General features: G+C 45.4%; 1 protein-coding gene across 3 annotated transcripts in view; it reads left to right on the plus strand.

Moving 5' to 3' along the window:
• Positions 1–12,945, plus strand: part of YARS1 (tyrosyl-tRNA synthetase 1) — a 45,197-nt gene that overhangs the window by 2,863 nt on the left and 29,389 nt on the right. For all 3 annotated transcript variants that reach the window (XM_071096653.1, XM_071096662.1, XM_071096658.1), the window contains exons 2-4: positions 3,638–3,784; positions 3,929–4,104; positions 10,395–10,524. In XM_071096653.1, the coding sequence (XP_070952754.1) occupies positions 3,638–3,784; positions 3,929–4,104; positions 10,395–10,524 (453 nt within the window). The remainder of the gene's footprint in view (positions 1–3,637; positions 3,785–3,928; positions 4,105–10,394; positions 10,525–12,945) is intronic.

A 12,945-nucleotide genomic window follows, 5' to 3' on the forward strand; every position in this document is an offset into this window, starting at 1 on the left:
AGCTACTTGGGAGACTGAGGCAGGAGAATAGTTTGAACCCGGGAGCAGAGGTTGCAGTGACTTAAGATTGCATCACTGCCCTCCAGCTTGGGTGACAGAGCAAGACTCCGTCTCAAAAAAATGAAAAGAACATGGATTGGAGGGAGTAAGAGTAGATTTGGGAGACCTGTTAGGAGAATATTACAGTAATCCTGGTGTGATCTGATGGGGCCTGGATTTGGGTGGTGATGTAGAGGCAGAGAGAAATAGGAGGGTTGAAGAGCAGTTTTGGAGTCCTTGAACAACTCTAAATGATGGTACCATTTACTGAACTAGGAGTGAAACTATCAGTGAAAAAGATGGTTGGGGAGTGAAGTAAAGTCAAGAGCATGAGTTTTATTTTGAACACGTTGAGTTTGAATGACTGGATTGATAACAAGAACACCGTTCTGTATATGGGCGTGAGCAGGAGATTTGGGAGTTACTGGCTCACAGTAGTAACTGAAGCAACTGAAGGGGATCAGTTAAGGAGACTGTAGAGTAAGAAGATAAAAGACCAGAGCCCCAAGGATTGCTAATATTTATTGACTAGGAAAAATAAGAACAGTTGCAAAGAAATCTAAGCAGGCAGAGAAGAGGAAAACTAAGAGAATAAAATAAAGGAGACCAAAAGAGGAGAGTGCTTCTGGGAGGGAGTGAGGACTAAAAAATACTCATTGAATTTAGCAACATGAAAGTCCTCTGTGATCTTAGCAAGTTTATTTGTGATGTGATATGGAATTCAAATTGGAATGGGAGATTAGGAAATGGAGACCAAAAGGAGACAACTGTTTCAAGAAATTGGCTATGAAAGGAAGGAGAGTGAGTTAGAGGTATGTAAACCAAAAAGTATCTGAGGCCAGGTGTGGTGGCTCACACCTATAATCCCAGCACTTTGGGAGGCTGAGGCAGGTGGATCATTTGAGGTCAGAAGTTGAGACCAACCCGACCAACATGGTGAAACCCCATCTCTACTAAAAATACAAACAATTAGCTGAGTGTGGTGGTGTGTGCCTGTAACATCAGCTACTCTGGAAGCTGAGGCAGAAGAATCACTTGAACCCCGGAGGCGGAGGTTCTAGTGAGCAGAGATCACAGCACTGCGCTCCAGCCTGGGCGACAGAGTGAGACTCCATCTTTTTTTTTTTTTTTTTGAGACGGAATCAGAGTGAGACTCCATCTTTAAAAAAAAAAGTATCTGAGACAAGTCTCAATGAATTTAGAGGTTTATTTTGCTAAGTTGAAAGACCATGGCACCTGACACAGCCTCAGTAAGTTCTGAGAACATGTGTCCAGGGTGGTTAGGTTACAGTTTCGTTTTATACATTTTGGGGAGACAGAAGTTACAGGCAAAAACACAAATCAATACAAGTAAGGTATACATTGGTTTGCCCAGAAAGGGGGTGGGAGTTCTAGGTTATAGGTGGATTCAAAGATTTCCTGATTGGCAATTGATTGAAAGAGTTAAACTCTGCCTGAAGAGTTGAAGTCAGCTGAGTTAAGATAAGGAGGGTTGTGGAAGCCAAGGTTTGTTTGTTTGTTTGTTTGTTTTGAGACATAGTCTTGTTCTTGTTGCCCAGGCTGGAGTGCAATGGTGCAATATTGGCTCACTACAACCTCCGCCTTCCAGATTCAAGCGATTCTCCTGTCTCAGCCTCCTGAGTAGCTGGGGTTACAAGCGCCTGCCACCGTGCTCTGCTAATTTTTGTATGTTTAGTAGAGACAGGGTTTCGCCATGTTGGTCAGGCTGGTCTCGAACTCCTGACCTCGTGATCCGCCCGCCTTGGCCTCCCAAAGTGCTGGGATTTACCGGCCTGAGCCACTGTACCCAACTGAAGCCAAGGTTCTTGTCATATAGATGAAGCCTCCAGGTAGCTGGCTTCAGAGAGAATTGATGGTGAATGTCTGTTATCTGACCTTAAAAGGTGTCAGACTCTCCAGAAAAGACTTAGTATGGGTAGGAGATTTCTCTACAGAACGCACATTTCCCCCCACAAGAGACAGTTTTGCAGGGTCATTTCAAAATATGTCAAATAAATATCTTTTGGGGTAAAATACTCTTGCGGTGCTATACCAGAATCAGGTTGGAATTTGGTATCTTATTGCTACAGAGAGTTTGTTTTGTCGATCTTACTATCTGTGTTTTAATGTTCATGCTGGTCAATTGTGTCTAAACCCCAGAGGATCACCAGGTGGGGCGGCTCACACCTATAATCCCAGCACTTTGGGAGACTGAGGCCAGAAGATCACTTGAGTCCAAGAATTCGAGACCAGCCTGGGCAACATAGTGAGACTTCTCTACTAAACCAAAAAAACTAGCCAGGCGTACATGCGCTGGTAGCCCCAAGCTGCTAGGAAGGCTGAAGTGGGAGGATTGTTGAGCCTGGAGGTCTAGGCTGCAGTGAGCTGTGTTTGCACAACTGGACTCCAGCCAGGGCAGCATAGCAAGATCTTGTCTCAAAAAAATAAGTGAATAAATATACTCCAAAGGGAGAAGGGTATAATGAGGCAAGTCAGACCCTTCCTTCCTGCGTTGGCCTGAACTAGTTTTTTAGATTTCTTTGGGATCCCGTTGGCCAAAGTGTGGGATCCATTCCATCAGTTGGGGGGCTTAGAGTTTAGTTTTGGTTTACAGGTAGCTACAGGCAAAGATGCAGTTAGGGGCATGTCCCCACTCCCCAGCATCGGGGGTGATACTAGGAGCAGCATCAACTTTACATTGGCTCTCCATGTTGTAACTGAGCGAGTTCTATAGAAACGCCACACTCTGAGATGAATTCAGGAGTCCTTTATTAGCTTGCGACCGAGAGACGGCTAGTGCTCAAAATTCTCTCGGCCCTGAAGAAGGGGCTAGATTTTCTTTTATACTTTGGTTTAGAAAGGGGAGGGGGAGCCTAGCTGAAGTAATCTTACAGAAGTAAAACAGGCAAAAAAAAGTTAAAAAGACAAATGGTTTATACTTTGGTTTAGAAAGGGGAGGGGGAGCCTAGCTGAAGTAATCTTACAGAAGTAAAATAGGCAAAAAAGTTAAAAAGACAAATGGTTTATACTTTGGTTTAAAAAGGGGAGGGGGAGCCTAGCTGAAGTTATCTTACAGGAGTAAAACAGGCAAAAAAGTTAAAAAGACAAATGGTTATGGGAAAACAAACAGTTCCAGGTGCAGGGGCTTTAAATCCATCACAAGTGATAGACGCGGAGGCTTTGGGTACCATCAGCCAGACACAAATGTGGGGGCTTAGGGTACTATTAACCGGGTGAATTCCTGGGAACTGCGATATAGCTTGCCACAATATCTTATCAGTTAATTGCGTTCTTTGATGTGCTGGGAGTCAGCTTGCACAAGTTAAGTCCTTGAGGAGGGGGGTGGGTAAGAGGCTGCAAGGGGCTGCAAGTGAAGGAGCCAAAATGGAGTTTGTCTGGCTCTCTCAGCAAAGGGAGAGTCAATTCAGGGTTAAAACAAGATAGGGTATCACATCCACACTGAGAGCATGGCTGGACCTCCTTGATGGCTCTGAGCCTGGATCTCCAGTGACACATCCTTTTGTTTTCCTTGTCACACGGTAAAGGATGAGCAAGGTGGGACACCGACATTAAACTAACTCTTCTGCTTCCACAACAGGAGGTGCTGGGGGAAGATAAGCTGAAGGAGATACTGAAGGAGCGGGAACTTAAAATTTACTGGGGAACAGCAACCACGGGCAAACCACATGTGGCTTACTTTGTGCCCATGTCAAAGATTGCGGACTTCTTGAAGGCAGGATGTGAGGTAAGAACTAATGCTATAAGCCCTTGAGGGATGACCCAAAGGAGACCCAAGAGAGACTTAACAAGGACAGGGTGGGGCTGGAGGAGATAGGTTGGAGGTATTTGGACAAATTCGCGTTTTGGTAGCCCCTTATCTCTTATCCAGGTAACAATTCTGTTTGCGGACCTTCACGCATACCTGGATAACATGAAAGCCCCATGGGAACTTCTAGAACTCCGAGTCAGTTACTATGAGAATGTGATCAAAGCAATGCTGGAGAGCATTGGTGTGCCCTTGGAGAAGCTCAAGTTCATCAAAGGCACTGATTACCAGCTCAGCAAGTAAGTGCTTGATCATCCACCCTCCTTGTGGCTCTGGTGCTGCTAGCTAATTACAGGCCTGTGGAGTCCAGTCATTCTTTACATTTAAATTAGAAGCTGTCTGGCATGACCTATTAAGAACCGTTTAAAACTTTATACTCATTGTCCTTGTAATTCATCCATCAGAAGTATACTGACTAGTAAATGCCTTAATACTGTCGTATTTGCTGGAAATACAAACATAACCGTAACAAAGTCCTTGGCCTTGCAAAACTCACAGCATATGGGAGAGTGATTGTGAACAATTCAGCCTCCCTCTTTTTTTTTTTTTTTTTTTTTTTTGAGACGGAGTTTCGCTTTGTCGCCCAGGCTGGAGTGCAGTGGCCGGATCTCAGCTCACTGCAAGCTCCGCCTCCCGGGTTTACGCCATTCTCCTGCCTCAGCCTCCCGAGTAGCTGGGACTACAGGCGCCCACCACCTCGCCCGGCTAGTTTTTTGTATTTTTAGTAGAGACGGGGTTTCACCATATTAGCCAGGATAGTCTCGATCTCCTGACCTCGTGATCTGCCCGTCTCGGCCTCCCAAAGTGCTGGGATTACAGGCTTGAGCCACTGCGCCCGGCCAGCCTCCCTTTCTCTTCCAGCCTCAGCAAATAATAAGAAAAGAAAAGTGAAAGAAAAATATTTCACTTGTTTTTCACCACCCCAACAATTGTTATTGCTTTTTATCTTTGTGAGTTTTGTTCATATTTGGAATGTTAGCATAGATATTTCATGTTCTGATGTTTAACTTACTCTTTCTTTTTTTTTTTTTTTTTTTTTTTGAGATGGAGTTTTGCTCTTGTTGCCCAGGCTGGAGTGCAATGGCGCAGTCTTGACTCACTGCAACCTCTGCCTCCTGGGTTCAAGTGATTCTCCTCCCTCAGCCTCCCAAGTAGCTGGGATTACAGGCATGCACAACCACATCCAACTAATTTTGTATTTTTAGTAGAGGCAGGGTTTCTCCATGTTGGTCAAGCTGGTACTGAACTCCCAACCTCAGGTGACCCTCCCGCCTCGGTCTCTCAAAGTGCTGGGATTACAGGCATGAGCCATTGCCCCCGACCTAACTTACTCTTTCTTTTTTTTTATTTTTATTTGTATTTTTTGAGATGGAGTCTTGCTCTGCCACCCAGGCTGGAGTACAGTGGCGTGATCTCACCTCACTGCAAGCTCCGCTTCCCGACTTCACACCATTCTCCTGCCTCAACCTCCCGAGTAGCTGGGACTACAGGCACCCACCACCTCTCTTGGTTAATTTTTTTGTATTTTTAGTAGATACGGGATTTCATCATGTTAGCCAGGATGGTCTCGATCTTCTGACCTTGTGATCCGCCTGCCTCGGCCTCCCAAAGTGCTGGGATTACAGGTGTGAGCCACCATGCCGGGCCTAACTTACTCTTTCTTTTTTTTTTTTTTTTTTTTTTTTTTTTTTTTTTGAGACGTAGTCTTGCTCTGTGCCCCAGGCTGGAGTGCAGTGGCGCGATCTCGGCTCACTGCAAGCTCCGCCCCCCTGGGTTCACGCCATTCTCCTGCCTCAGCCTCCCGAGTAGCTGGGACTACAGGCGCCCGCCACCTCGCCCAGCTAATTTTCTTGTATTTTTAGTAGAGACGAGGTTTCACCGTGTTAGCCAGGATGGTCTCGATCTCCTGACCTCGTGATCCGCCCGTCTCGGCCTCCCAAAGTGCTGGGATTACAGGCTTGAGCCACTGCGCCCGGCCAACTTACTCTTTCTTAGGTAATTTCCCCATGCTACCTCATTGTCTTCACATTTAAAAAGTTTTAAAACCTCAGATATGCATGTATAAGTACATAGCACTCTATTAGTCACTTTTGCATTTTAACCCTTAGAACAACTTTTTTTTTTTTTTTTTTTTTTTTTTTGAGATGGAGTCTCGCTTTGTCGCCCAGGCTGGAGTGCAGTGGCCGGATCTCAGCTCACTGCAAGCTCCGCCTCCCGGGTTTACGCCATTCTCCTGCCTCAGCCTCCCGAGTAGCTGGGACTACAGGCGCCCACCACCTCGCCCGGCTAGTTTTTTGTATTTTTAGTAGAGACGGGGTTTCACCATATTAGCCAGGATGGTCTCGATCTCCTGACCTCGTGATCCGCCCGTCTCGGCCTCCCAAAGTGCTGGGATTACAGGCTTGAGCCACCGCGCCCGGCCAGAACAACTTTTTAAAATGAGCATTATTTTGTCCTATTTCACAGATAAGGAAATTAATTCAGATTTAACTTTCCCAAGTTTATATATCTAGTAAGTAAATGAATCAGGATGTGAACCCAGATCTCTTGCTTACTAGTATATTTCTCTTTTTACTGCATCTAATATAATTTTCTTTACCATTCCTCATTATTGATACATTTAGGGCTTTAAATAAAGCATATAGGCTGGGCAGGGTGGCTCATGTCTATAATCTGAGCACTTTAGGAGGCCAAGCTAGGAGAATTGCTTGAGGCCAAGAGTTCAAGACTACCCTGGCCAACATAGCAAGTCCCCATCTCTCAAAAAAAGAAAAGAAAGAAAGAAAAATAGGACCAGGCAATGGTGGCTCACACCTGTAATCCCAGTGCTTTGGAAGGCTGAGGTGGGCAGATTACTTGAGGCCAGGAGTTTGAGACCAGTCTAGCCAACACAGCAAAACCCCATCTCTACTAAAAAATACAAAAAATTAGACCAGGCATGGTGGCTCACACCTGTAACTCAGCACTTTGGGAGGCTGAGGCAGGCGAATCACGAGGTCAGGAGTTCAAAACTAGCCTGGCCATCGTAGTGAAACTGTATCTCTACTAAAAATATAAAAATTAGCTGGGTGTGGTGGGATGTACCTGTGGTCCCAGCTACTCGGGAGGCTGAGGCAGGACAATTGATTGAACCCGGGAGGCAGAGGTCGCAGTGAGTCGAGATCGTGCCATTGCACTCTAGCCCGGGCGACAATGCAAGACTCTGTCTCAAAAAAGAAAAAAAGTTAGCCAGGCATTGTGGCGCGCGTCTGTAGTCCCAGCTAGTCGGGAGGCTGAGGCAGGAGAATCACTTGAACCCAGGAGGTGGAGATTGCAGTGAGTGGAGATCATACCACTGCACTCCAGCCTGGGCAACAGAGTGAGACTCCATCTCAAAAGAGAAGAAAGAAAAAGAAATGACTCAATAAAGCATATGAACATCTTTGAATCTACAGCCTTTGTAGAGTACCTGAAATTTTATTCATTTTTACATTTAATCTACAGATCTTTATGGAGCCCCTGGTATATAAGCACTGTTCTAGATACTGGATATGCAAAAGTAAGCCAAAACAAAAGTCCCTATCCTAATGGGGCTTACATTCCAGCAAGGAAATACAGACAGTAAATAATAAGTTATATGTGTATCAGATGGCAATAGCTAAAACAAAGCAGGCAGCCCAGGGTAGAGAAAGTTTTCGGGAAACGGGGGGTTTCAATTTGAATGAGATGGTTAGGGAAACCCTCTACTAAAATGACATTAGGCAGAAACCTGAATAAGGTGAGGGAGTGAGTCTTGCAAATATGTATTGAATTCTTGCTATGTGCGAGACACTAGTCTAGGAACTGGGGTTATACCTGTGAAGAACACAGGCACGATTTTTATTCTCCAAGAACTTAAGAGAATTTGAGATATGGGAAGCTGGGATAAATAAAACTATCTTTCTTTAAAGTCACTTGATATTTTTCTATATACAAAAATGACTTTAGGGCCAGGCATGGTGGCTCACGCCTGTAATCCCAGCACTTTGGGGGGCTGAGGCAGGTGGATCACCTGAGGTCAGGAGTTCAAGACCAGCCTGGCCAACATGGTGAAACCCTGTCTCTACTAAAAATACAAAAATTAGCCAGGCATGCCTGTGATCCCAGTACTCGGGAGGCTGAGGCAGGAGAATTGCTTGAACCCACAAGGCAGAGGTTGCAGTGAGCCAAGATCACACCACTGCACTCCAGCCTGGGCAACAGAGCAAGACTCTATCTCAAAAAAAAAAAAAAATTTGGCAGGGGGTGGGGGCGCTGGATGCAGTGGCTCATGCCTGTAATCCCAGCACTATGCGAGGCCAAGGCAAGAGAATCACTTGAGCTCAGGAATTTGAGACCAGAGTGGGCAACATAGTGAGACCTCATCTCTACTAAAAATCAAAAAAATTAGCTAGGCCTCATGGCATGCACCTGTAATCCCAGCTACTTAAGAGGCTGAGGTGGGAGGATCACTTGAGCTGAGATGGAAGCTGCAGTGACTGATTGTTCCATTATACTGCAGCCTGGGCAATAGAGCAAGATTCTGTCTCAAAAACAAAAAAAACATGGAAATGGACTGGGAAATTTTGATATCAGTTGAAAAGGCATTCCAAATGAAGAGACTGAAGGAGAATGGCAGAGAAGCAGTATTTCAAGAGATAATGGCAGAACATTTTCCAGAAGTGAAGAAAAATACTAATTAAAGCCCTCTTTTTAAAAGGAAAAAGAAGTCTGGTACTGTGGCTCACACCTGTAATCCCAGCACTTTGGCAGGCTGGGGTGGGTAGATTGCTTGAGCCCAGCAGTTCCAGACCAGCCTGGGCAATGTGGGGAAACCACGTCTCTACAAAAAATAGAAAAATTAGCCATGTGTGGTGGCACATGTCTGTAGTTGTAGTTCCTCTGGAGGCTGAGATGGGAGGATCACCTGAGCCCAGGGAGATTGAGGCTGCAGTGAGCTCTGATCACATCACTGTGTTCCAGCCCAACAACAGAGTGAGACCCTGTCTCAAAAAAAAGAAAAAAAAGATAAAAGGAAAAACATAAAAATAAAGTAATATTGGCCGGGTGCAGTGGTTCACACCCGTAATCCCAGCACTTTGGGAGACCAAGACGGGCGGATCACGAGATCAGGAGATTGACACCATCCTGGCTAACACAATGAAACTCCGTGTCTACTAAAAACACACAAAAAATTAGCCGGGCATGGTGGCGGGCACCTGTAGTCCCAGCCACTCAGGAGGCTGAGGCAGGAGAATGACGTGAACCTGGGAGGCGGAGCTTGCAGTGAGCCCAGATCATGCCACTGCACTCCAGTCTGGGCGACAGAGCAAGACTCCGTCTCTTTAAATAAATAAATAAATAAATAAATAAATAAATAAAGTAGTATTTTAGTTGAGAGGATGGATAGGTCCATCCCATTTTAGAAGCTATCAGGCAGTGCTCTGTTTGAATGTCCTAATGTAACTGGACTCAGGCTTGGCTGCCCAGACACTTGAAAGCCAGACACAAGAGACAAGGGTTGGTGGGAGGAAAAGCAGGTTTAATCAGGGAACCAACAAACTGAGAAGATGGTGAACTAGTGTACTAAAGTACTATCTTAAATTCTAAATTTTACCATAGTGTTTTTAAAGGGAGGCTTGGTATGGGAGGCATGCAGGAGTGGTGAGAATGCAGGGTCTGTGTGTCTTTGTTCTGATGGCTGTCTTGCATAATTGCCTGTCAGGAGGTATGGTTGGTGTTATCTTGACTTCAGACTGATGGTGATGGACTAATTGTTCCAGACTCCCTCTGAGCAGGAGGATTCTGCAGTCTGGGCTCCATGCCTAGTTTGTTTCAAGATTGGCTTCTGGAATCTCTTTCTTTTTTTCCAACTTTTATTTTAGATTCAAGGGTTGCATGTGCAGATTTGGGTAAATTACATGTGACAGGAGTTTGGTGTACAGACAATTTTGTCACCCAGGTAATCAGCACAATACCCAGTAGGTAGTTTTTGAATCCTCACCCTCCTCTCTGGAATTTCTTTTTTTTTTTTGAGACAGAGTCTCGCTCTGCCGCCCAGGCTGGAGTGCAGTGGCGTGATCTTGGCTCACTGCAAGCTCCGCCTCCCGGGTTCACGCCATTCTCCTGCCTCAGCCTCCCGAGTAGCTGGGACTACAGGGGCCCGCCACCTCGCCCGGCTAGTTTTTTTGTATTTTTTAGTAGAGATGGGGTTTCACTGTGTCAGCCAGGATGGTCTCGATCTCCTGACCTCGTGATCCGCCCGTCTCGGCCTCCCAAAGTGCTGGGATTACAGGCTTGAGCCACCGCGCCCGGCCTGGAATTTCTTAAGCAAGAACATAATTACATAAGCATGCATTGCCAGAAGGGAGGGAAAGAAGAAGAAGAAAGTTGGTGATTAAAATATATTTTTAAAACTGAGATCCCTGGTTACACTAAGGTTAGGGAAGTAAATTAATGTGCTTTAGATTGCCCTAGGAAACTGAGGCCTAGGCCCAGGTTTACAGCTGTCCCCTCTTCCTTTCCTCTTCAGAGAGTACACACTCGATGTGTACAGACTGTCCTCCGTAGTCACACAGCACGATTCCAAGAAGGCTGGAGCTGAGGTGGTAAAGCAAGTGGAGCACCCTTTGCTGAGTGGCCTCTTGTACCCCGGACTGCAGGTACTTAAGTGGGATGGAATGGCCCGATGGCCTTTTCTGCTCTGGTTTGATGACAGGCATATCTCATTGCGCTTTGCTTTACTGCACTACACAGATAGTGTGTTTTTTACAAATTGAAGGTGTGTGGCAACCCTGTGTCCGGCAAGTCCACCAGCACCATTTTTCCAACAGCATGTGCTCACTTCGTGTCTCTGTGCCACATTTTAGTAATTCTCACAATATTTCAAGCTTTTTCATTATTATCATATCTGCATGGTTATATGCGATCTGTGACCTTTGATGTTAATATTGTAATTGTTTTGGGGCACCACAAACTGTGCCCATATGAGACAACGAACTTAACAAATATTGTGTGTGTTCTGACTCCTCTACCATCCAGTCATTTTGCCACTCTCCTGGCCTCCTTATTTCCTGAAACAGGACAATGTTGAAATAAGGCTAATCAATAACCCTACAATGGCCTCTAAGTGTTGAAGTGAAAGGGAGAGTCACACATCTCTCACTTTATTTATTTATTTATTTATTTATTTATTTTTGAGACAGAGTCTCGCTCTGTCACACAGGCTGGAGTACAGTGGCGCGATCTTGGCTCACTTCAACCTCCGCCTCCCGGGTTCAAGCAATTCTCTGCCTCAGCCTCCCGAGTAGCTGGGATTACAGGCACCTGCCACCAGGCCCAGCTGATTTTTCTGTATTTTTAGTAGAGACGGGGTTTCACCGTCTTAGCCAGGCTGGTCTTGAACTCCTGACGTTGTGATCTACCCACCTTGGCCTACTACAGTGCTGGGATTATAGGCTTGAGCTACCGCGCCCAGCTGCACATCGCTCACTTTAAATCTACACCTAGAAATGATTAAGCTTAGTGAGGAAGAAATGTTAAAAGCCGAGGCAGGCGGAAAGCTGGGCCTTTTGCACCAAATAGCCAAGTTGTGACTCCAAAGGGAAAATTCTTGAAGGAAATTCAAAGTGCTACTCCAGTGAACACCTGAAAAATAGGAAGTGAAACAGACATAATTTTCACTTATGCTGATATGGGGAAAATTGTAATAGTCTGGATGGAAGAGCAAACCAGCCACAGTATTACCTTAAGCTAAAGCCTACTCCAGAGAAAGGTCTTAATTGTCTTCAGTTTTATGAAGGCTGAGAGAAGTGAGGAAGATGCACAAGAAAAGTTTGAAGCTAGCAGAGATTGGTTCATGATGTTTAAAGGGAAAAAAGCCATCTTCATAATGTCAAAGTGCAAGGTGAAGCGGCAAGCGCTGATGTAGAAGTTGCAGCAAGTTACCCAGAAGATCTAGATAAGATCATTGATGAAGGTGGCTACACTAAACAATGGATTTTCAAGGTAGATGAAATAGCCTTTTATCGGAAGAAGATGCCATCTAGGACTTTCGTAGCTAGAGAGAACTTGATTCCTGGCTTCAAATCTTCAAAGGACAGGTTGAATCTCTTGTTAGAAGCTAATGCAGCTGATGACTTGAAGTTGAAGCCAATGCTCATTTACATTCCAAAAATCCTAGTGCCTTTAAGAATTAGGCTATATAGGCCAGGCATGGTGGCTCATGCCTATAATCCCAGCACTTTTGGAGGCCGAGGTGAGCAGATCACTTGAGGCCAGGAGTTCAAGACCAGCCTAGCCAACATGGTGAAACTCTGTCTCTACTAAAACTACAAAAAAAAAAAAAAAAGAGAAGAAAAAGAAAAATTAGGCCAGTCGTGGCGGCTCACACCTGTAACTCAGCACTTTGGGAGGCTGAGGCAGACGAATCACGAGGTCAGGAGTTCGAGACTAGCCTGGCTATCATAGTGAAACTGCGTCTCTACTAAAAATATAAAAATTAGCTGGGTGTGGTGGCACACACCTGTAGTCCTAGCTACTCGGGAGACTGAGGCAGGACAATTGCTTGAACCCGGGAGACAGAGGTCGCAGTGAGCTGAGATCGCGCCATTCACTCCAACCCGGGCAACAATGCAAGACTCCATCTCAAAAAAAAAAAAAATTAGCCAGGCATTGTGGCACGCGTCTGTAGTCCCAGCTATAGTCGGGAGGCTGAGGCAGGAGAATCACTTAAACCCGGGAGGCGGAGGTTGCAGTGAGCCGAGATCACACCACTGCACTCCAGCCTGGGTAACAGAGTGAGACTCCATCTCAAAAAAGAGTTATGCTAAGTCTACTCTGCCTGTGCTCTATAAATGGAACAACAAAGTCTGGATAGTAGCACATCTGTTAACAGTATGATTTACTAAGCATTTTAAGCCCACTTTTGAGACCTACTCCTCAGAAAGAGATTCTTTTCAAAACATTACTGCTCATTGACAGTGCACCTGGTCACCTAAGAGCTCTGATGGAGAGCTTCTGTAGAGCTTGAGATGTTCAGGAGTTGAACGTTATTTTCATGCCTGCTAACATAACATCCATTC

This window comes from Macaca nemestrina, chromosome 1 (assembly GCF_043159975.1).
Source record: "Macaca nemestrina isolate mMacNem1 chromosome 1, mMacNem.hap1, whole genome shotgun sequence".
Taxonomy (NCBI): Eukaryota; Metazoa; Chordata; class Mammalia; order Primates; family Cercopithecidae; genus Macaca; species Macaca nemestrina.